The sequence below is a fragment of the Cynara cardunculus genome (genome assembly GCF_001531365.2).
Source record: "Cynara cardunculus var. scolymus isolate 2C chromosome LG 11, CcrdV1, whole genome shotgun sequence".
NCBI lineage: Eukaryota > Viridiplantae > Streptophyta > Magnoliopsida > Asterales > Asteraceae > Cynara > Cynara cardunculus.
Window position 1 is genome coordinate 13,331,609 of NC_037538.1, and position 23,655 is coordinate 13,355,263.

The 23,655-nt window shown below is 35.9% G+C and overlaps 3 protein-coding genes and 1 long non-coding RNA gene across 7 annotated transcripts; 3 read left to right on the plus strand and 1 right to left on the minus strand.

Annotated features, from left to right (window-relative positions):
* The first annotated feature begins 1,005 nt into the window (after positions 1 to 1,005).
* Positions 1,006 to 5,960, plus strand: LOC112520779 (protein Mpv17-like). Of its 2 annotated transcripts, none has more exons than XM_025129335.1 (4): positions 1,006 to 1,024; positions 1,264 to 1,432; positions 2,878 to 2,969; positions 5,244 to 5,960. In XM_025129335.1, the coding sequence occupies exons 2-4, from the start codon at positions 1,277 to 1,279 to the stop codon at positions 5,647 to 5,649; spliced, it is 654 nt and encodes a 217-aa protein (XP_024985103.1). In that variant the 5' UTR covers positions 1,006 to 1,024; positions 1,264 to 1,276; the 3' UTR covers positions 5,650 to 5,960. The 2 variants fall into 2 exon arrangements, with proteins under 2 accessions (XP_024985103.1, XP_024985102.1); XM_025129334.1 differs by having other exon boundaries at positions 1,009 to 1,126.
* A 298-nt stretch (positions 5,961 to 6,258) lies between these two features.
* LOC112520777 (pentatricopeptide repeat-containing protein At2g48000-like) lies at positions 6,259 to 9,592 on the minus strand. The gene is made up of 2 exons (XM_025129333.1): positions 9,263 to 9,592; positions 6,259 to 7,670 (listed from the first exon to the last, which is right to left on the minus strand). The coding sequence occupies exons 1-2, from the start codon at positions 9,515 to 9,517 to the stop codon at positions 6,663 to 6,665; spliced, it is 1,263 nt and encodes a 420-aa protein (XP_024985101.1). The 5' UTR covers positions 9,518 to 9,592; the 3' UTR covers positions 6,259 to 6,662.
* A 2,576-nt stretch (positions 9,593 to 12,168) lies between these two features.
* LOC112521598 lies at positions 12,169 to 15,689 on the plus strand. Its single transcript, XR_003070093.1, has 2 exons — positions 12,169 to 12,388; positions 15,451 to 15,689. It is a non-coding gene; the product is annotated as an uncharacterized LOC112521598 (long non-coding RNA).
* A 3,004-nt stretch (positions 15,690 to 18,693) lies between these two features.
* LOC112521344 (GTP-binding protein At2g22870) lies at positions 18,694 to 23,461 on the plus strand. 3 transcript variants are annotated; one of them, XM_025130147.1, is made up of 6 exons: positions 18,694 to 19,253; positions 19,988 to 20,101; positions 21,723 to 21,792; positions 21,984 to 22,146; positions 22,753 to 22,993; positions 23,157 to 23,461. In XM_025130147.1, the coding sequence occupies exons 1-5, from the start codon at positions 18,749 to 18,751 to the stop codon at positions 22,969 to 22,971; spliced, it is 1,071 nt and encodes a 356-aa protein (XP_024985915.1). In that variant the 5' UTR covers positions 18,694 to 18,748; the 3' UTR covers positions 22,972 to 22,993; positions 23,157 to 23,461. The 3 variants fall into 3 exon arrangements, with proteins under 3 accessions (XP_024985915.1, XP_024985916.1, XP_024985917.1); XM_025130148.1 differs by having other exon boundaries at positions 19,988 to 20,089; XM_025130149.1 differs by lacking the exon at positions 19,988 to 20,101 and having other exon boundaries at positions 18,702 to 19,253.
* The last annotated feature ends 194 nt before the right edge of the window (positions 23,462 to 23,655 follow it).

Sequence of the window (23,655 nt, forward strand, 5' to 3'; positions counted from 1 at the left end):
CTCGTTTGAACCCTTCCCTATATATATATATATATATATATATATATATATATATATATATATATATATATATATAACACAAACTCAAAACAGATATATCATTCCGTCGATCATGAAATCAAAGGTTAATAAAAATCACTTTGCTAATAACTTAAAAACTCCAGTTTTTCTATCGAACCAGACATCAAAAACATTAATTTACACGACACATTTGCTAAAATTAAGGTTTAACAAGTAATTTGTTTGCATTCAAACAAAATGTGATATTCAAAGGGCAAGAGAGACGAATCCAGTATGGGCATGGCAACGGGGCGGGATGGGGCGGGTTTTGTAATCCCCGGCCCTGGTTTGTAGTAACGTCCCCCGCCCCCGGTTCCTGGGAGGTACGGGGATTATCATCCCGTTCCCAGTCAAAACTCTAGCAATCTTCAGTCAAAACCCGGTAAAACCCCATAAATAGTATCATTTCCCGATTTGAGTAACATCCCCCGTCCCCGGTTTGAGTCTACCGGGGATCCACGGCCCCGGGACCCGTTTTAGCAGGGAATCCTCGTCCCCGTTCGAGTCGGGTGAACCAGGTTCCCCACCGGGTCAGGGCAAATCACCATCCCTAATCCAGTAGTGTTGGGTTTAACAATTTTAGATATGTAATTCTAATATAAAATTAACCTGCGTATTTTGATTCAACTAAAATGACTGATATTTCAATACAAATAAACAGTCAAATCCAATTTATGGATTTAAAAACGACAGTAATTGAGAGGGGTCATATCCGTTACAAAATTGAAAGTTGAGGAAGAAGAAAGGCATTTAATTGAGGAGTGACGAATGAGACCTTAATCGTTAATTTATGTCTTTTGTTATAAAATTCATTAATTTATATAAACTACAGGGACCAAATTTTGCATTTAACTTAAAAAGGGGAAATGAAGATGAGAATCTCGGGATCGGGTCGAAAGCCCAATTTGATGGCAACATACATGCGGTCGCCTAAATTGAATCTCAACCACCGTTGTTAACGGAGGTCTGAAATTTCTGATTCCATTTTCTGCGAACCCTATCCAAAATCATATAAAATCGCACAACCCAAAACCTCACCAACATTAGTATTATGGCAAGAAGGAAGGCTCGTTTTCGTCGCCTCAACATTAGATTATAATATATATATATATATTAGATTCTCTTTTTGATACGTTGAAATTTCTCCATTCAATCGACCCTAGAAACAATCCCTTATTTGTTTCACGTTTTTTCTTTTTCTAGAAACTTTGATGAAATGTTGAGGATTTGGAGATGGTATCAAAATTGTTTAGCTGTGCATCCCGTGAAAACACAGGTAATCAGCTCTGGTTTGATTTGGGGACTTGGTGATGTTGCTGCCCAGGCTGTTACTCACGCCACCGCTGCCAAAAAGAAAACCCTTTTTCTTTCTGTAAGTTTTCTTCATTTTTTTGTTTTTGCAATTTGAGGGTTTCTTTTGTTGTTGGTGTTTCTTGCCAAGTATTTCCATTGTTCTTGAGAGTATTTGTGATTGGATGGTTTGATTCTATGAATATCCATGACATCTTTGTGACCATATATCTTGCAAGTATTGAATGGATTCTCATTTGATTGAAATGTATAACAATCTAGAGGTGTCTGTGTTTAGGAAACGATCGTTATTTTAATTTTTTGTTGAACCCTAATATGAATTAGAAGGGTGCAGTTTCAGTTGCCCAACCGGGCCTGCTGAATTAATTGGGATGTTCTCGCGTTAACTTAGAGGTTCTGAGTTTTTGGGAAAAGGGGACGGAACCCCTCGGAAAATCTTTATTGAAGAGGTCTTGATTTTGGTTCTCATATTTGGGTATTAAATGTGTGAGTGTGTGGTGGCAAAAATTTCAGCTCCTCAGGCCTGGTTTGTCTTTCAAAAGAGAAAGGGTGTTCTTCCAGTTACCCATCGTTGAAAAAACAACGGATTTTTCTTGGTGATTTTGCATTTAACCCATTAATTCTCATATGTATTTCTTGTTTTGTGGATGATTATTGAGAGGATATACTTGATCCTTGTGTGCATTGATTATGCAAGAAGCTTGAGGGTATTTTTGATTAAAATGGCTTCTTGAAATATTGTGATTTGTGATAGGAGGTTTGTTGATTAGGATGTGATCTTTAGTTACTTGTTATCTCTCATATTGTTGGAAATTGCTATCTACTCGTTCAACATTGAGCTTATATCTTCCTTATTTGGTGATGATTCTTGCGAGTATATCTATTCCTATCTATTTTGGTTATATGGCCTTGTTTTTGGATAATTTATGTTAATTGGCTTCTCAATTAGTTGCAGTTTGTGATAATTTAGAGGTTTGTTTGAGTAGGAAATAACGCTAAAGGGGAAAAGAAATCTATACTTTTTAACAAAAAGGAAAAATGATGTCTAGTTGTGCGTAACTCATGTTTTGGAAAGGTAGTGGCATCTAGTTTGAATCACAGAGGCTCAAATTTGTCTGTTTCATCTTTCATTTGTGAATGGTGATTGTTTAATTCACTTCAAGAGATATCGATAAGGGAATGTAGTAATCCCTTGTGAAACAATGGTATCTGTCCAATTGAAATTATTTCACAAGTGTTTTTGTCCAATCTTTAGTTGTCAATATAAGCACGAACATATAGATATTTATGTTACTATGTATACTACTAAGAAATGATGGTGGCTTATTAAATTTGTACTTGTATTATTTGTTGACAATTTGTGATTGCCTTATACCCTTGTTGCTTGTGTTTTCGATTATGTGCTTGTAAAGTTATCCTTGTTTCAATTATAAAGCTGTAAGTCAAGCGTTTAAGTTAATATGTTTAAATGCTACATAGAATGGTAATATACCCTTATTTGAACAGGAGGAAGAAAGACAGTTACAGATCAACTGGAGACGAGTGATTACTACAAGCCTATTTGGAATGGCATTTGTTGGGCCAATTGGCCACTTCTGGTTAGTGATTCTCTCTAATCTAAATAATAACTTTATGTTAAATGACAGAGATTGCAAGATTATGGCCAAACGGATCATATGAGAATGTTATTTGGGTGTGTATACACATGGAGGGGATTTCCACATACACATGTTGTGGAAATTCTTATATATTGGATTTTTTATTTAATAAGAGGGGATTTCTACACACACACACACACACACACACACATATATATATATATATATATATATACATATAATTGCTGGAAGATATTGTGAGCATTCACTAAGCAAATTTGTATGAACAAGCACCTCATACACATGTTGTAAAACATGCCTTTTCATTTGGTACAACCATCTTATGTAGCTGGATATTTGTGTAGTGATTGCTGACTATTTGCTCCCCTCCCCCCCTCATTCACACACATATATAGTGTTTTTAGGACTACTTATTCTTACTAATATCTAGGGTAGTTTGGTGATTTTGGTCTTTATCGATCTTCTTGTTTCCCAAGTATAGGTTAGGATTCTTGCTTCTTTGCAAATAGCAAATGATGTAATCCCAAATTGTATAATTATTGGATGATATTGAGTAATTGAACTACTAATAGAAGTTTTCTCTTTGCTTGTATGATGCCATTACCTTTAAGCGAGGAAGCTTCTAGTTATATTGGGTGAATTGGATTGAACATGAGGACCGAAGAGGAAGGGAATGATAGGTAAGTGTAGGAGCTTATTGATTGCTCTCTAGAGGTGGTAGGCGGATCATTAAAGGAACACCTGAAATGATGGAGGTTAGACCTCGTCCTAGGTGCCTTCACCTTCTTTAGGAAAAGAAAAATTAGTCCAATAATACCTGCCCATCCCTTTTGAATTCTGACTAGAGTACCTTTACTATTTCAATGGCATCTTTTTCCATCTTCCATGACCTACTTACCTACATGACAAGAGGTACTCAAACTAGAGCTCCCACTTAAAGAACATAACTCTTCACCTTAGATGGTAACATCTCACAATGGAAGATCTTAAGTAGAAGAATTGAGTTGATATTGTGATGTGCAATAAGCGTATAGCTTGAGCAGAAACGTTCTTGAGAGACGTAATCCTAATCAAAGTCAGAATAACAAGCCTCTCCTTGCTTTTATGATGAAAATGAGGATCTAGATTGTGATACCTATTCTTCATCCTTGAAATGTGCTTATACACAATAAAGTTTGAGTTTTCTGGAGTAAGCCTTTGAAGGTGAGTAAAGAAGGCATTGAGGAATTGCTTCAATTCTTGTTTAGGAACCCGGGAACCACCCATAGCACGACATGTGTCCTTCAGGATGAATATTCATCATGAATAACATATTCATGATGAATCACATATTCATAATGCACAACACGTCCATATTCTTGATGAATATGCCATGTGTCGTGCTGTGGACAATTTCCGGGTTCTTTATCAATTTTAGGTTCCTAACAGAACCTGCCCCTATGTGTGTGTATATGTGTGTGTGTGTGTTATTCATCATGAATCACATATTCATAATGCATAACATGTCCATATTCATGATGAATATGCTACATGTTGCACTGTGGACGGTTTCTGGGTTCCCAATCAATTTTAGGTTTCTAATGGAACCTGCCCTCTGTGTGTGTATGTATATATATATATAGTGAGAGGTTCAAATAAGAAGCTAAATCTCGTGAGAAGGTAAGAAGGGAAAGTTAATGAAGGGTTCATAAGCGAATAAAATTGGAAACGTTAATTTGAAGATGCATATGTGAACCTATATGAATACTCTGTAACGTCCAATATGAATCTTCAAATATATACTTTTGGATTTTTTTCAATGATTCACATATGAACCTTCCGTTGATCTTCCCTTCTTGCCTTCTTATTTGAACCTGTCCTATATATATGCAAAAGGTTTCCTGATTATGTAAGAATCCTACAAAATGTAGAAGACTTGACTTATTCCTAAAATAAAACATGATAATAACCTATTATAAAACTTTCCTAATTCATTTATAATTCTACACTCATCCTCAAGCTCAGTTTTATATATTATACAAACCAAGCTTGAAGTTAAGTTCTTCAAAAGTTGACCTTGGAACTTCTTTGTTAAGTATATCTACAATTTGTAATCGTGAAGCAACATGAGCCGGCTCCACAACACCGTATGTCAAACTGGAGTGTGGTATCCTTGCTTCGTTTTTGGATTTTTGCTATATATAAACCGCCAAAGATACAGCATTCCAATTTTAAAAACGTGCGGTTTTATATAAAATTTTTTTGTTCTTGTAGGTATGAAGGTTTAGATCGGTTTTTAAGGTTAAGGCTTCTATACCAACCAAACTCCCTGCGATTTGTTGCTACTAAAGTAGCACTCGACGGGATCATATTCGGACCTGTAGATTTATTTGTTTTCTTCACTTACATGGGTTTAGCATCGGGTAAAAATGTTGATCAAGTTAAGGAAGACGTGAAACGGGATTTTCTTCCGGCGTTGGTCTTAGAAGGCGGCGTGTGGCCGATCGTTCAAGTGGGCAACTTCCGATTCATACCAGTGAGGTACCAACTTCTGTATGTTAATCTTTTCTGCTTATTGGATAGCTGCTTTCTTTCATGGCTTGAGCAGCAACAGGATGCTGCTTGGAAACAATGGTTCAAAAGTTTTCCTTTTAAAGAACATAAAAATCGGGATGGATGATTCGTTCCTGAGTCGACTCACTGATTGTTTATCAAAGCTTTATGACCGAGTCGACTCACTGATTGTGTAAAGCTCTTGCTCCGATTACCCTTTTTTTGTCTGATTGTTCGTTTAGGGAACTAGTTTTATGAGAGGAAATGAAGGAGAGAATTGTGAATCTCCGTATTCATTTTAGTATCTTTGTCATTTTCGTTTCTGGTTTCTGTTTAATATATGATGGATCCATGTACCGTAATGGTGTGTGTGTCCCTGCCGCCAAGTTCCGTTTTATTTTTTGTCAAATGGAAGTGTTGGTTCTTGATTTGTGTCTATGTGTGTGGTTGTGAACGATGACACGGTTCTTGGTCGAGATCGGCAAAACACCAGAAAGGATCGGATTGGAAGGGTTATCTCGTTTCTAGTGCCAAGGATCCAATCTGTTCGTGCGTTTAACCATAATGTGGCCTTGATATGAGCCTTGTTATTTGTTTGTTGTGTCGAATAAATTATCTGAATGATGTAAATGACTATTTTACCCTTTACAGTCTTTTTTTTTTCTTATGTGTGATTCGACAACAAGCGGATGATTACAACTCATTTTTCATCAACTTGGAAACTAACAAACATTTATGCTGAGGGACTTTTTTGATGAGATAACCAAAAAAGCATAAATAATCCACAAATCATGTAGAACTTTTCACAATCACAAGTCAAATACTAATTGAATACACCACCTTTCAGTGACCCCAAACAAATTGTCAAAATGGGCAGTTTTCATTCACATATTTCATCGAACACCTTCCATGCCTCCAACAACAGGTCCCTCTTCAATCGTGATCGCATGCGAAGTTTCCGTTCCTTTCTACCATTAAGTTGTAGACAAACAGCCCCTAAACCGATCTATCTTAGAAACAAACCAAACTGATCAACAAATTGATAATTTCGCCTGCACCAAATCACAAACCAATCACCTTTCTCAAGCCATGAGGCAAAAAGGATGAGGACTATTCGCTCTTTCATATGAGGTCTAGGATCTAACAAGTTGTTTCAACCATTTTCAAATCTTTGATCACCAAATCGACCTTTTCGTATAACCTGGCTCTACGGTAACCAGCAACCAATAACTCATAAGTCGATCTAGGGAGTTTATACGAATTCTTAATAAACTCCAAAAATACGTCTAGCCTATCATATGCACCCTTACGAAAATACGAGCACAGGACCTTTTCGACATCTTTATGGGAACTAAAAGACACCCCTTGTTTCAACATCCTCCCAACAGAGTATTCCACATCATCCAATCTGTCCAATTTAGCATATACCCTAATCAAACCATTGTGAATTTGAGAAATAATGTCCAAATCCTGATTGGGATTGGTCTCTGTTAACACTACTAGCATCCACTCCAACTGTTCCACCAATTCTAATTCACAATAAAACCCCACAAGTTTGTCAGCCATATACCCATTGATCTCCCATCTATAATCCAATATACCCTTCAAAAATCCTCTGATTTTATCCAAATCTTTTTGTTCACAAAACCCCACAAGCATGCCATGTAATATTGATGTGTTAGGCGTGATTTCTGCTCCTAACATTTCTGTATAAAATCTATCAGCATCTTTAAATCTTTTTAACTTTATAGAACCTAAAATGAGGGCCTCATACGTCTCTAAATCAGCCGAATAGCCAGAAGCCATCTTGGCCGAGTACCAGGCTAACATTGACTTACTGTTTCCCAGGTTTGCAAATGCCGAAATGAACAAATTGTAAGTATGAGAAGTAGGTTTATGGTCCTCTGAATTCTGCATTGTTTGAAATATGCTAAGTGCAGTGATCACGTTACCTGAAGATAAGTGAGCAGATATTAGGGCCTCGAGAATGATAGACGTTGGTTTTAAGCCATGATTCTCCATTGAAGTAAAAACATGCATTGCTGTTTGTGCATTTTGGATCTTCCCACAAAGATGTATTAAATCCGAGAAAGTGTCACAGTTTTTCTCGTTTTCTTTGAGCAACTTCTCTAATCTCCATTCCAGGACCTGCCCAAGTACATAATAGTTTTTGGATTAGTATGAATTCATTCGATAGCCTGATTCAACAAAACACTGGCTTTCTAATACATCATCTCGCTTGCAAGAAAATTTGTAGTCCCTCCATTTTAATTTTGAACTTTACCACAAAAAGGTGATAAAACTAAACTTTGCTTATAAATATAACAAACAGAATGACATTGGTGACTGAATTCATGACAATATCCACATCCACTTCTAACTTGCAAGTACTCTTTAAAGTCAAAATCTCTGTCTTTTTCTTTAAAATGAAGAGAGTTTTAGTTCTTGAACCACCAATGTAAACCATCAGTAATAGCATCAAAATGTAAAGGCATCACACAACATTATCTTAAACTGAATGGACGAATATGAGCAACCACGTTTAACTACTCATGGGTTCTATAATTGAAGTCCAAGTTGCAAAAAACACGTTTCAAGATAAAAAAAATTGTTTACAGTATGATATAGGTAAAAATCTGAAGTCACAGGAACAAATAGCAGTGTCAAAGTTGTTCCTTCACAAATATTCCCAGACATGTCTAAAATGGATGAGATTGGCATGGAATTTGAACATACTCTCAACTTCCCACAACTCTTCACGAATGCAAACACTATCCAGAAAAGATAACCCAAAAGAAAATCTTAATCAATCAAGAACTCTACTTCATGATAGGATGGAGGCAAAAAACTTGGCATGCAGAAAGATTTGTGATCCTTGGTGAACTCAAACTTTCACCTGATGAAGATAGGACTCCAAGAAAAGATAGAGATTCCAAAGAGTTCTAGCCATGTAGAAAGTATACCTACTCTTAGGTGTTGTTTACAACCTGTCGACCATCTCTTACAGGGTAAGAGGTGCTTACCCGATAAGAATGAATATTATTTACCAACACACTGTAACCCACAAATATGCTACTCCATAAGGAAGGGGTTGCTTTATGATCAACACTTACCGGACACTTGGTAAACAACCATCCTCAACATCATTTTGTTCACCGCATTATTTCCAGCACAAAGTATCTCTACCTGATAACTCCGTTATGTGACTCCACGTATATGCTTATATACATGATGGCAGGAAGGTGCACTCCGATTGTCATGCACTTTGAATCCTCAATGCACGGAGAATCTTCCATAGTCAATGTTTTGCTCAATTAAGTTATATTCCAGTAAAAATAGGTTCTCATTTCTATAGGAAATCAAAAGCTTATCATTCTCTCCAAGATATCAATTGCAATTACACCATAGCAAGGACAAAAGAATTCAAAGTTTCTTGCCAAAGTCCTGCATTTCACTATCCAAAGCTTAATTTCACTAATGGTAAATAATCTTAGGCATGCTTACTTTCTAATTAATTATAATTAAAGATGAATACTACTCCCACTGCTACTACAAATAACTTAATGCTGTTTATTTTGACCCAATAATTCCTACAGATTGTCATTATTTTATGAACATTCAGAATCCAGAATTTATTTTCTTATAATTTCAAACGAATAGCACATCACTGAAGCTCCGCAATCCTAACAACATAAACTTAATACTATATGAAGATTAGGGTTAGGGAAAGAAATTCTTACGAGCTGAGCTTTGTGAGGGGAAGAAGAATGAATCGAAGTGAGGAGCGAATCCCATGAAAACTGGAGGTTTCCGATGCCAGATGTTTTCACCATTTCTGAATCAAGTGCTGTTTTGATTCCAGAAATTGGCTCCCGAATCAATATGTGTGCTAAATGATTCGAAGAGTTGGATGTAATTGTTCGTGAAGAGTGATACCAGATCGTCTGGTACAGCCTTTTGGCCCATGATAAACCCCTTACTTGCCCCAACCCCATTTTTGGAAGGGTTCTTTCAGCTGTTCTTTGGTTGATCTTAAGGACGTATCCACGGTGTTCGCGGTCCGGTCTGCGACAAACCAAACCGGTCGGAAATTTTCCAAAAAAACCACCTTGGTAACACCGGTTACCGAACCACAATTACAGGATAATTCTTAAGTTTAATTACAAGTTAAATCTCAATAAAATACTGGAACATGTATATATCATCAAAAGATAAGTTTTGTACCAATATTTACATCCAAAAATACCGAAAAGTGTTCATCGGGAAAACATCAACCCGGAAAAGTGACAATTATACAAGTACTACCCAAAAGTATAAATTACCATGTACCAAAAGATGACGATCCTTGCTTCCAACACGAACAATTAACGGTCAAACAATTTTCTCTTTACCCTTATCTTCTTTTCCTGAAATGTTCACATACAAGGCAAGTCAAGGAGTACAATGGTCAATTCTCATCAAAGGCAGCGCACTGCTCGCAAACGTAGCAGTCGCATAATTAACTTTATCCTCCTCCGAGACTTTGGAGATCCAAAACCCTTTTTTTGTGTTTAGCTACAATTGGATCTGAAACCCCACACCTTCACTTGGGTACTGATTCACTTTTCGAGGAGTATTCCTCTTTAACTCCTTGTGGTGAATAATTGATGAAGCGGGTTATCGATTTTGTGCGACAAGCTCTTAGTGAGCGACGAAAGGAGGAAATCATGAGAGGGAAGCGGGTTGATACGGGTGCCACTTCTCAACCTAATTCCACCCAAACTTCGTTTAAATCATTCAAATCTAGTGGAGCAACTGAAATTTAATGGGGTTTTAGATCCAATTGTAGCTATCGAGTGGCTACTGAACACGGAAAAAGTGTTCCGGATCTCCAAAGTCTCTGAGGAGGATAAAGTTAATTATGCGACTGTTATGTTTGTGAGCAGTGCATTGGTATGGTGGGACGCAACCTACCAGTCTATGATGAGACCGAACGAAATACTTTGACTTGGGAAGGCTTCAAAACCATTTTTCACGAACAATATTGTCCTGCTGACTTGCAGAAGTGGTTGGAGAAAGAGTTCACTGACATTAAACAAGAAGATTTGACTGTGGTGCAATATGAGACCCAGTTCAACTGAAGGCACATTTTGCCTTACGTTTTGTTACTTCTAAACAAGACAACAATGAGAATTGACCCTTGTACTTATTGACTTGCCTTGTATGTGAACTTATATGAGATACGATGCACATGATATCCATTTAAATTCACTAATCCTTGTTAGTTTATCCTTTTAGTGGTAAACATTTCAGGAAAAGAAGATAAGGGTAAAGAGAAAGTTGTTTGACCCTTGATTGTTCGTGTTGGAAGCAAGGATCGTCATCTTCTGGTACATGGTAGTTTATACTTTTGGATAGTACTTGTATAATTGTCACTTTTTCGGGTTGATGTTTTACCGATGAACACTTTTCGGTATTTTTGGATGTAAATGTTGGTACAAAACTTATCTTTTGATGGTATATACATGTATCCCATATTTTGCTGAGATTTAACTTGTAATTGAACTTAAGAATTATCCGGTAATTGTGATTCGGTAACATATGTGTTACAATTAATACATGTGTATTTTGACTGTCAATTCGGTTTAGACCGTTCAAAAAAATGTTCAAACCGCATACCAGACCAGATTAAGCTGTTTAACTATGTTTCATACAGGATCGGGGCGCCAGGCCGCTCAAACTGCCAAAAACGTTATGGTTTGACCGGTCCAACAACTTTTTTAAACACCCCTGGATGTATCTATATATCTTAGTAAACTACAATTTTGGTCGTTGTGGTTTACACCCAACTACGACAAGGTCCTTAAACTTCATTAAGTATAGTAATAGCCATTGTGGTTTTTAATTTGTTTTTAAAACGCCCCCTCTCATTAATTTTATTAAAAAAAAGTCTATTAGACGAGGGGTATTTTTGTCTTTTTACTATTTTCTTAAATTTTTTGTTAAGATTTTAAAAATATATATTATTTATAAATTATATTATATATAGGAACCAGTTCAAATAAGAAGTCTAAATATCGTAAGAAGGAAATACCAAGAAAGATTCATATATGAATCATTAAAAAAAACCTGAAAAAATTTGTTTGAAAATACATATACTATTCTTCAAGGCCTCATGAGTTCATAAGATTTACGGTTCGTAAAAGCAACCTTAAATTTCCAATAAATTGCATTTGAATCTTCGATTTTTCATTTTCGGTATAAACACTGTAGCCGTCATGGCGCGTCGTGACTCAAGACTTGTGTCTTACGCGATATTGTGTCTGAGACATGTCATGGCATAACGTACGGTTTTTATAACATGATGTTTGATTTTACGTATATTTTTAATGTCTTATTTGTTGGTTTTTAATATGGAACTTAATTTAAATTGTTTATTATCATTGATTTATTAAGTGATAGTACAAAACATATATTCATTTATATAATATTATATACGATATAAAAATTTGTCGTCGTAAGTCACGCCTTGACCTCGTCATGGGTTCCGAGACTTGAGACTTGGACTCGCCACCACGTTTCGCGTTATTTAATAAATTACCAATTTACCCTTTTATTGAGAGTGGTTCTTTTATTTTATTTTTCTAAAATGATTTGATCAGGGTACGCAATGACATAAGAAACTTGGTTACCGATTTTGCAGAAACAACGAAAACTCCAAAACAATATTCGCTAGGTTAAGGTTCGAACAACCATCGAAGACAATGGCCGGAGGCGCAGGCTTATTCAAGTTCATCAAGCCAAACAACCGTCCTCAACCCGTCGATATCCAATCCGCCGTAGGTTGGGGCGTCGTTGCTCTCACCGGTGCTGTTTGGGTCGTCCAGGTCCGTCAATTTTTTCACCCTATTTGGATTTTCATTTGCTTGATTTATTGATCGTTTGATTAATTCGATTTATCTACTTGATTTGTAATTTCTTGAATTTCTTTTTTAATCGAGATGGAATTCTCTTTTTTGTAAAGCTACCATCTCATCGATTTATCTCGGTTATGCTTGGTGCAATTGTTTGTGTTAATCGTAATTAAGAGTTGGGAGTTGTATGCATCGCGGTAGATCTGGATCTTGGCTTTTGTGTCAAACTATATTTGACTCTCGCCGGGATGACTATTGGTGTAGATTGAGGTTTTTTGAATAAGACATTACCTTATTTCCTTTGAAAATTAAGGTCGTAATTAGATATTAGATATACAAATTGATATCTGAAAGTTCTTCTGCTTTGAAAAGGGTTTGTATAAGTTATGGACTGGTAAATTCGTTTCATCAGTTTGTGGTTGGAATTTCAGTCGTTTTCAGTTACCTGTTGTCCTGTATTTTAGTAGCATTTAGAAGGAGATGCTGTTGACCACTTTTTTAGTTGTGCTGGTGATTCATTTTGATGAGTTATGTGTTTTCAACTATACTATGTTAATTCATATCTGAGGGTTCAGACTTTGCAACAATATAGTTGTTTTTAAGGACCATACACTTTACCAATTGCGTTGGTCATCTATGTTCTTATTTGATTGCGTATAAGTCTAGCATCTGGTTTATTAGATTTGATGGGTTTTGATTCGGATGCAAAACTAGTCTCTTTGGGGTGTTTAGATTGGCTTGGGAAATGCATAATTGCAAAAGGGAGACTTGTATCAAATATGTTTTTGCTTGTTTCAGAGAATTAAGCATTTTTAGATTTTGTTCAAAATAATTTGACTTTCATTTGGCAGCACAAATTACCTTGGTAGGCATCTAAAGGCTATCCAGTCTTATCACTGTCTGCGTCATGCTTTCTATTGAGTTGATTGGCCTGACTCACAAATGTTGTGAGTGACCTGTAAGTGATGTTGTTTGTCACTTGGATATTAGAGGACAATATGCATCGGATCCATTAGATCAGTTATTAGTACAAGACGATGATTTCGACACAAATTGATAGAAAAAAAATTGATTACTATAAAAAAAGAATTTCAATTCAATTACCATATGTGATTCACCCACAGGCTACAACATATGGGTGTTGTGCAAAGATGAGAACAACTTAGAGTTAAATGAAACTTCTGAATAATCCAAATTTGCCAGTCTGAAGCTGTAAAGCAGTTCTTTCGTGCTACTTATTGCATTTTTTGAGATGGCTCTTTAATTAGATCTTAAACCACAACCTAATAGCCCTCTCCTTCATCATATGCTTCTCACTTCAGCTTATTTGTTGGTGTTTTCCTTGGAGTAGATTTCATATGTAGGTGTTTGGTTATTACTTTGAGTTTTGTGTTTAAAGATTTCCAGGGATCTCCGTAACTACCACTTGTGGAGATGAAGGCTTCAAGGATCAAATGTGAACTATAAATGATACTTTCTTTCTCTTTAAACTTTAGGTTGGGGAGAAAAGTCTTTGCAAGGTCTTTCCTTGCATGTTTCAAAGAGGTTACTTTCATGATTCATACATGTGACCTTCTGATCATCAATGAATAACCTTACAAGACGCTACGAAGTTTTCCCCTAACTTTTTTCATGCAAAAGCTACTAATGCTTGAACTAAGAATGTGGCAACAAACTACAAGGGTGGTGCCTGATTGGTTTGAGTTTGGCTCCAAAGGTCAAAAGTACCAGGAGGTCCCAGGTTCAAATCCAAGGAGGAATAATAATCCCCATGTGGCCACATAGGTTCAAATGCGGTGACTCCGGGTTATCTGCAAAGCAGGTGGTCGCCCTGGGATTAGTTGGCTCGCATAGCGGGTTGGATATCCAGGTTAATAAAAAAAAAAAGAATGTGGCAACATAAAACCCAAAACATGTGGTGAATGTGAATTGACAATCCACGTGTGCACTCTAATCTAGCCTATCAAATCATATGACGACCATAAGAGTTAGAAGCCAGGTGAATCTTGGGGATGAAAGAGTTTGCTACTTGAAAAGAGTAAAACCCCCAAATATATACTTCCTGTCTCAAAATAAGTATCCACAATTGAAATGACACAGTTTTGGACATGCATAATTATTACACCTTTTGATCAACCAAATGACAAATTTACCCATATTTAATTTCTCTCACTTCACAGTTCTTAAATATTTGTGCATTACTGGACACTTACTTTAGGACAAACATAAATAGAAACGTAGACACTTATTTTGGGACGGAGGGAGTAGCATCTGGTTTAGCTGCCCTAGAAATGGTAATCAGAAGCTAGTCATTAATGTTGTCTATAGCTACCACTATCAATAGTAGAATCTTAAGCTCAAACAACATGTAGTTGTATGTTTACCTGTGAATGCCTGGGGTTTCAGCCTATTAAGGAATGGGACAATAACAGGTTCTTTACCCTCAATAAGCGTAGTTGACTATAGATTTTCATGAATTACTTGCCATCACCCAGAAATCACAAAGCTTTACCATTCTTTTTACCTTTTTTTAAGGGTGGGGTGGTACTAGTGCTGTGTTCTGTGCTCCATTTATGTTAAGATTGTTGACACTTGACTTGAGACAAATGGATAAATTTCCATCTCCATAATGTGATTTAGGTTTTCTTTTGTTCTTGCTAGTTCTTAGTATCCTTGCTTTCCTGAAGTATACAACGGTTTTATATTATATTTCTGAGGTTGATATCAAGTCCTATTCAGTATGTCCTTCATTTCATTAAAATTGTTACACTTTTCATCTGGAGTTTTCGCATGAAACTTGCAACATCTCTTACTTTGGGAACTCTTCATGTTAAATGACTTGTTTGCCCATTACGGGCAGATATAAATTAATGGGTATTACTTTCGGTTAACAAGATTTAACCTTTACTTTTATTGAATGATGAACAAATCTCTATATCCACTCTCTTGTCAAACAAACACACATTTTAACTTTTGAGTATCGACGGTATTTGTGGTTGGGTGATCTAATAAGTGTGTTGGATTTATGGATGCAGCCTTTTGATTGGGTGAAGAAGACCTTTTTTGAGAAACCAGAGCCAGAAAATTGAATTGAATAGAGAGAGGTATTGGCATCCATCCATCCATCTCTAATGGCTGAAAACTCTTCATTTGTTTCCTTTTGCTTTCTGCTGATGAGAAAACTGTAGGCAGGTTTTGTTTTGATTAAATAATGTAAAACTCCAACATTCGGTAGTTTAAAGAAGAAGATATACAATGGTTTTTGTGGTGGCCATCTTCCTTGTGTCGATTTGCCCCAAAGGTGTGATGATCCATTTGTTTGTCTTAACCAGCAGGATTGTGCACGGAACTAGAAATTCAAAAAATTAGAACGAGAGCCGAACTAGAATGTGCAAACCGGTCTGTACCCGTCCTGGTCCCTGCCTCCTGAAACCTTAACCGGTTACAGCCTAAATGGTTGTGGTTATAACCGGTTGCCAGCTGAAATTATTGAACTTGCCGTAACTGGTGTTGATTTGTTTGTTTTTTTACTATTTCTTTAATCTTTATTATATATTTAAATAAGGCATAAATTGGTTTTACAAGTCTTTGGATAACTGGACCGTTTACGTATATGACCAAATCGTTCCTTTCATAATCGGTTATGGAGATGGAGATGTTGGTTCGATTAAGCGCATGGTTATAAAATTATGGATTTAAGAATATTACAAGGAATAAAAAGATTATTATGAATCGTTTACTTGATATAGTTTCAAATTTGTGAGTTTGAATCACAAAAATACATCAATAGAGAAACAACCCAGGTTAATATTTATATATGGCAAATGTAACAAATAAACGTACACGCTCTTTTTATTTTTGATGAGGTTTGAACCCCTGACCTCCTAGGAGGCTAAGGATTACGATACCGCTAGACCAAAGCCCCTTTGGTAGGTTAGCATTTTTCTCATTCCTCAACTTCTACAAAAAGTTATATGGATTGCTATGTATGTGATTTGGGATCGTCGAAATAAAGTGGTGTTTTCTAATGCCGACTCTTTCTCAATGCAACTTGACCTTCGATATTAAGTTATTGTCGTTTTAGTGGATAGCTAACCGTTCAACATGTTTTCACATAATCTCGGAGGTTGGTTTTGCTCGTTTTGGTTTTGTTTCTGCTCGAGTTCTGGGTGGCTCTCTTTCTGCTCTAGTTTGTTTGTTTTGTGAGTTTTTTCGCTCACTTTGGTCCGGTTTTCTGCTCAAGTTTTGGATGGTCTAGTTCCGACTCAGTTTGTCCAATTTGTGGGTCTCAAGTGGGTCAGTTGGAGCATAGTCTTCTGGCTTTTCATCTTGTTGGGGTTTGCAGCTCTTGGTTTTGTTGGATTGTAGTTGTTTTTGCCTTCTTTGTGGGCTTCTTTCTTTTCCTTTCGTGTTTCTGTTTTGTTTGGTCTTATCCTGTTTTTGGGTTCTACATCTTGCAAATGTTTGTTTTGGAGGCTTCTAAACAAATGTGGCTTTTAAGAAAAAATAATAACTTTTCTGGTGAAGGTTGGTTTTATGAGAGACAAGATTGTTTTTATGACATAATTTTTACATTTGAAACTTTACAATAAAATGTTGTGAAGGTAAAAAAAGTCGAATTTTCATAGAAAAATCATTGTGAAGGATGCCTTCATAGTGTTTTGCTGGGAAGTTTCAAGTGTAAAAATCGTGTCTCAATAGTTGTCTCACATGATCACAAGTCTATCTGGTGAATTATCCATAAGAATTTTTTTTAATGTAAAATAACAAACATACTTTAAATTATGTCTATTTTATTATAAAAAAACGTGTTCATTTTTGTCAAGACAAAGTCGTTATGTCTTCACAATCAGTCTTTACAACTGGTTTTACTATCAAATTATAATATTAGTGTACACGTAAAATATAAACAAATATTATAAATTGACAAAACTACTTATAATGATGAATGTACGACGTCTAAAATAAATAAAAATTAAAGCATGTTGCTCTTTTAACGTAAATTAAAAAACAGTGTCACCTAAAACGAGAATTAATGTAAATTTAACTCTGATGAAACTATCGTCTTTGTTTATTCGCTTATCGGCCAATATTAAGGCCATGAATGTCATCGAATTAGATGCAAGCAAATAATTGGTGAGTGTTTAAAATAATTATGTGATACTGAATAATTAAAAATCAGATAATAAAACATGTATAAGGCGTACTTTTAGAGTAGTAACATATATTTTTTTATTGTGTAATTGATAAATTCTGATTATTTGAAAATGTTACCTGTAAAAAAAATATATGCAAGTAATTTTCATATCTTTTAATAACCAGTGTTAATGTGAGTAACATTAAACTGATTATTTGATCTTTAAACAGCCCAAATCAAACAAACTCTTCATAATTCATACAGATATAGGATTTAGAGATAGAATATACGTAAACTTTGTCTCTATCTCTAAAGATAGAGGGTTTTGTGAAGTGTCACACTTTTGCAAAATGAAAACAAAGATATAGAGAGGCATAAAATACTATGCAATTAATATAATGATACAGAAAATATACGTATTTATCAAACCACTTTTAAAACTTATATCCAATAACTATAATTTGATCTTTTCAACGTCCATGAATAATAAATCGTAAATCGAATGCCCAAATTGGAAAAAATCGTGTACTATCAAGGTAGAAATGATAGGATTTGACCCCGTAACATTTTGCACCCAAAACAGTCGCACTACCAAACTGTACTTACATTGGTCTACAATGTCATTGTAGAGAATTCATGTTTGTTTTCCATATGTTTGTTGGCATTTTGGCCTTCCATTTTTCATGGCCACACATCTTTTTAGCTACACTTGTGAAAATTCATATTATATATTTGAAAGAGATTGACATTCTTGCTTCAACAGATCACTTAGTTGTATTCATCGTCGATGCAAAAAAGACGTTCGATTAATGAGCTATTGTATACACCCTCTTTCGCATTCGTGTCTTTTATCGAATTAATTTTAAACCATTTTCAAAAATAGCCTCGTCAATTCCTTTGAGTTTCATTCTAGCGAACGTACTTCCCAAGCGGGATACTTAATGTACTCGGGAACAGATTTATTGTCGTATAGCTGACCGACGATTACTAGTGATTCGCGCAACATGCTATTCGACTGAGGATGAGTTTTTGGAGTTTATAATTACTTACAAACCACTTTCAAAACTTATATCAAATGCCCCTTGATTCAATGGTTTTTCTTCAACCTCAAAATAAAATATGAATTTGTGGTTAAAGAGATATTTGTAGGGTAGATTCTTGATAGATAAATTGAACAATTCAAGAAGCTATCAACAATGGCATTCCTTACTCATTTTCCTGTTGCTCCAATCCATCATCACTCCTCTTCGCTCTTCACCAGATTCTTCCTTTCTCCAAAACCCAAAACCCTCTTAGTTCTTTCTGCACTTTCTTCACCCGAATCTGTTGCAACATCTCACTTCTCTTCGACATCCACCATAATACCCTCTTCTTCTCCCGAAATCCTTCAAGAAATCTCACTTCCAGAAGAAACCCCCTTACGAATTGCCCAAGAAAAGCTTTTTATTCCTCCAGAGACTGAAATATCTTCCGAAAAACCTCCCAGAATCTTGAGAGGTTCTAACATAGTGCTGAGCAAATATGCTAGAGATGCTCAGGTGATTTCGGCTGACTTTGTTAAGAGTAGTGTTGAAACAGAGGCTTGCCCATCTGATGGGTCGCCGGAGTTTGCTCTTGTTGGGCGTTCGAATGTTGGGAAATCGTCGCTGCTTAATTCTATTGTTAGGAGGAAAAAGCTCGCCCTTACTTCAAAGAAGCCAGGTATGCACGCCATGTGTTTGATTTATTGTCTCCGAGAGTCCTAGCAAGATAAAGCAAATTACAAAATTCTATGAATGGGGGATTAGTTGTTGTCTTGTTTCTATGGGTGTACTTTCTTTAGCTTGTTTCCTTTTTCCTCCGGTCGGGCCAACTTCATTTGTTGAGTTTGATTCATTGCCCTTGAGTACCCTTGAAATCATGGTAGAAGTTCATCTTGCTCCTGCTTCATGGCAATTTACACTTCAATAAACTCTTAGAAGAAGAAGTGAATTTGGTATGATATCCTATTTGCTCAACTAAAACGCAAGGATCACTAGACTTGTGTTGGTGCATTTATCGAGTTTTTATCTGTTTCTTTTATGCTCAGTTATCCCCTCACCTTCTTTCCTTCATGTTTTTTGTAGATAGTTATTATATTCACATAAATATTAGGCTCCAGGCTCTGGCTCATAAGCTGTTTTCAAGGTATTTGGGAGACAACGTTAGCTATTAAGTAGAATCTGGCTTTGAACCTTATATATCTTTCTCATATAAGTGAGTGTATGCGCGAACTAAATCTAGCTTTGAACCTTATATATCTTTCTCATATAAGTGAGTGTATGCACGAACTAAATCTAGCATTACTATGTATGGACTTATGATGAGAGTTACATTTGATCAAGATGAATTATCTACATATCTGGATTGATTATACTGCCACTCATCATTGACCGCTAAATTGATTTGACATGAAGAGCCTATTTTTAAATGTGAAGAAAGGGAGGATCACAAAGAATCTATCTTTCTCTTAGTTGTTGTATCATCTGATGAGGAGATTTCTATGGGTTTTTCTCGGGGTAAAGGAAGAGGTTTATATGGGTTAAACTCCTGGTTTCTGGTTTAGGAGAGGCTTCCATGGTCTTTTGATTGAGAACAATATGTTTTTATGTTTTTCATAGTTGGTTTGGTGGTGGAGAGGTTTGCCACAATTCATAGCTCTTATGACCATTTTGTTCTCTCCAGACATTTGTTGGTGATTTTAGTGTCACCGGTTACATTTAGTGTAATGGATTTTATACGTGTGTTTCAAAGGGATTGAACTTTGTTCTAAAACAAGTATGGAGAGTGTGGAGTGCACGCTTGTATTAGTCTAAGTCGGTCCCGGTAATATTTAGGGGGCAACGCCCCCTGAACGCAAAACGGGGGTCCCGAAATTATATAAGTATAGGGTTTATAGTGGAAAATTCTTGATTTTTCTGTGGTATGATTGTGAATCCTATAACTTGGTAACTCCCGTTTTCAGTTTTGAATTTTAATTTCGGATGATCGTTTTTTGGGAGACACACGAACTTTGAAGACACTCTATATTTTCTCTAGTTTCTGATCTTGATTTCTGCCAAAAATCAAGATTGTTGCTTTTACAATTATCCCAATTCGGATTTCGTGATRCYAGGCATATACGGTCGAAATATCGAATTTGGAAAGTGATTCACACGATTGTAGAAGAAATCCGGTTGAAGTTTTAACAACATTGACATCATGGATAGATCATTTTTAATATTTTTGTCTTGATAAGTTTTTTTTATTATTGTTGATGATGGAAAGGGTGTTACAGTGCAAAATCTAAGTATGCGCTAAGTGGGTGCACACCATGTGAGTTGAAGTTGGCTCGACGATTGATATGGGAACTAGAAGGTTCCTCATCTAGTGCCACGGAGATTTATTATGATAACGAGAGGCTTTTATGCACATCTCCAACAGTAAGATTTTCTTGAGCATCCCAGACGAGTATTTTCTTTAGTCCCTTCATTTTGCAGCAAATGGCAAAAAAAAAAAAAAAAAATCCTTCATTACCAAGAAAGTCACCAAGGTAAGATCATTAGGATCTTCCCCAAGTGAGGAGTTTAATGACCTTGTTAGAGGAGAGTAAAGAGTAAAACCAATTATGAATACTAGGGAGGCCCTCGTTTCCTCCTAACCACCTACATAACATTTCAAGTGCAACATCAATACTTGATCTATGTTTTTGACCTCTTCAACCTGTTCCGAGTTCTAAATTACATTTTTATTTGAAAAACAAGTTCTCTTTAATGAATTGGGGGACTGCTAGAAGTGTTTGCTGAATAGTTTGATGAGTTTAACATGAGAGTGAATATGTTCTTTTTGACTTGAAATTAAGAAGAGTTGAATCTAAGACCTTGTGGTTAATATTCAATTCAAGTGAGACCTGATACTGCACTTGTTCATAGAGAAGCTACAAACGCTTTGGTCTTGGAAGAATTGGAACACACCTGATTAAGAAGAATACATATCACCATGAACTTCTATAACTGGCTTTGTGTTATAATTTAGAGATGTTATAACAATACAACTAAATGTTTCTGTTAACCATTTTCTTGTTACTTTACAAGAAGAAATCCATATATATATATATATATATATATAGTGTATATATATATAATATGTTTTCATGCTTTGCTTTGTTTGTAGGGAAAACACAATGCATCAACCACTTTCGAATTAACGACAGTTGGTACTTGGTGGATTTGCCTGGATACGGGTACGATTAAGATTTATGGTTAATTACTCTTAATTTATCAATAATGGTAAGTTGGTAGTTCTTTCCATAATGTGATAAATTGTTGATTAAACCATCAAAGAGATAGTATGATCAGTATTTTTAAAGGCCTTCTGTTTCTTTAATGCTACTTGACTAAGATTTGAAACTGAAATTGATTATGCTGTGGACAGATATGCCTCCGCACCACATGAACTTCGAAGAGATTGGAACAAGTTCACCAAAGACTATTTTCTGAACCGGTCAACACTGGTCTCAGTCTTCCTTCTCATTGATGCTAGCATTCCTGCCAAAAAGATTGACCTCGAATATGCAAGTTGGCTGGGTCAGAATAAGGTACTTTACATCTTTAAAACGTCTATCGCTGATCTTTTTCCTAATCCTTATTTCAATTTCTTTGAGAACGATGATGGACGTGATTGTATTCTGATGAATCCCCTTAGGTCCCGTTTGGTTCGCGGGACTTGATAGGATTTGGAGGGATTTGGAATTGAATTCAGTTCCAATCCTATATTTGGTTTGAAGGAATGCTTGGATTTGAAATCCCTCAAACATGGGTTTAGAATTCCTGTGGGATAGTTGGTATTTCACAAGATTCCATAGAATTTATTTGTAATAATGTTCTAAAATATGTTAAAAACACTTGTTCTACAATAATCAATTAATTAAAGGTAATTTAATTATTTTTGTAATTTTTTTACAGAGTATGGAATTCAATTCCATTCCAAATCCGACAAACCAAACACACAAAAGATTCCAAATCCTTCCACGAAATCCAAATCCCTCAAAAACATTATGTCAAACGGGCCCTTAGTTATTGATGTTTTATCATGAACGGTTGCCTATTGCCAATGATGCTTGTTTTTCTTTAGTCATGGTGTTATTAGGAGGAAAACTGATGAGACATTTAGTGGTTTCTTTTTTTATTTGTCTGTTTCTAAGGTCCCAATGACGATAATATTTACAAAATGTGACAAGCGGAAAAAGAAAAAGAATGGTGGAAAGCATCCCGAAGAAAACGTGCAAGACTTTCAGGAGTTGATCAGTGAATACTTCGAAGGAGTACCACCTTGGATCATGACAAGCAGCATTACCAATCAAGGTCGAGATGAGATACTGTTGCATATGTCTCAGCTTCGTAACTATTGGCTCAAGCATTAACTTATCATGGATCTCTTGTTTGGTATGTTCTGCTTTTCATGTCTATTATTTTATATAGCTCTGTGACCTTTCTACTGTACACTAGTTTTTCTTCTTGTATTAGTAGGTGTTCATGTTTTCTTGTTTGTTTTAACATATTTTCCTCATATATCCCTTAACTCGATGATGCTGTGGATTAATATTAGGTTCAATCTGGAAGTGCGACCGTTGCTGGAGGACAAGTAAAGCGTATTTTATGCCGCTGAAACTAAGAAAGGCAAACCGAAAGGGGAATGTAGATCGATTGAAGTTGCTTTGAACCTGTAATTTTTCCAAACTGTGATAGCAAGAGTTGTGGGCTATCTGCTTGGTTCAGGTAACCAAGATAAGTTTGCATGCCATTTCCAGAACTGGATTTTGTTATTTATTTTTGGTAATAGATAACCAAGGCGCTGGTTGTTTTCGACTTAATGAGCTTAATGGAATGTATAAGTAGTAGCAAGTTCAAGTAGATATTGAATTTGGTAAGACATATATAGATGTTTGTTTGTGGCTTAATGATCAAGTCTATCTATGGCTTGTTCATTCAGCCAGATGGGTCAGTTTATTCGCCCAGTCGTCCATGTTACCCTTCTCTCTCAAACAACTTTTCTCAAACTAGACGCTCTCTCCATCGACTGTATCTTAGCTGCCCGCCCTACCTCC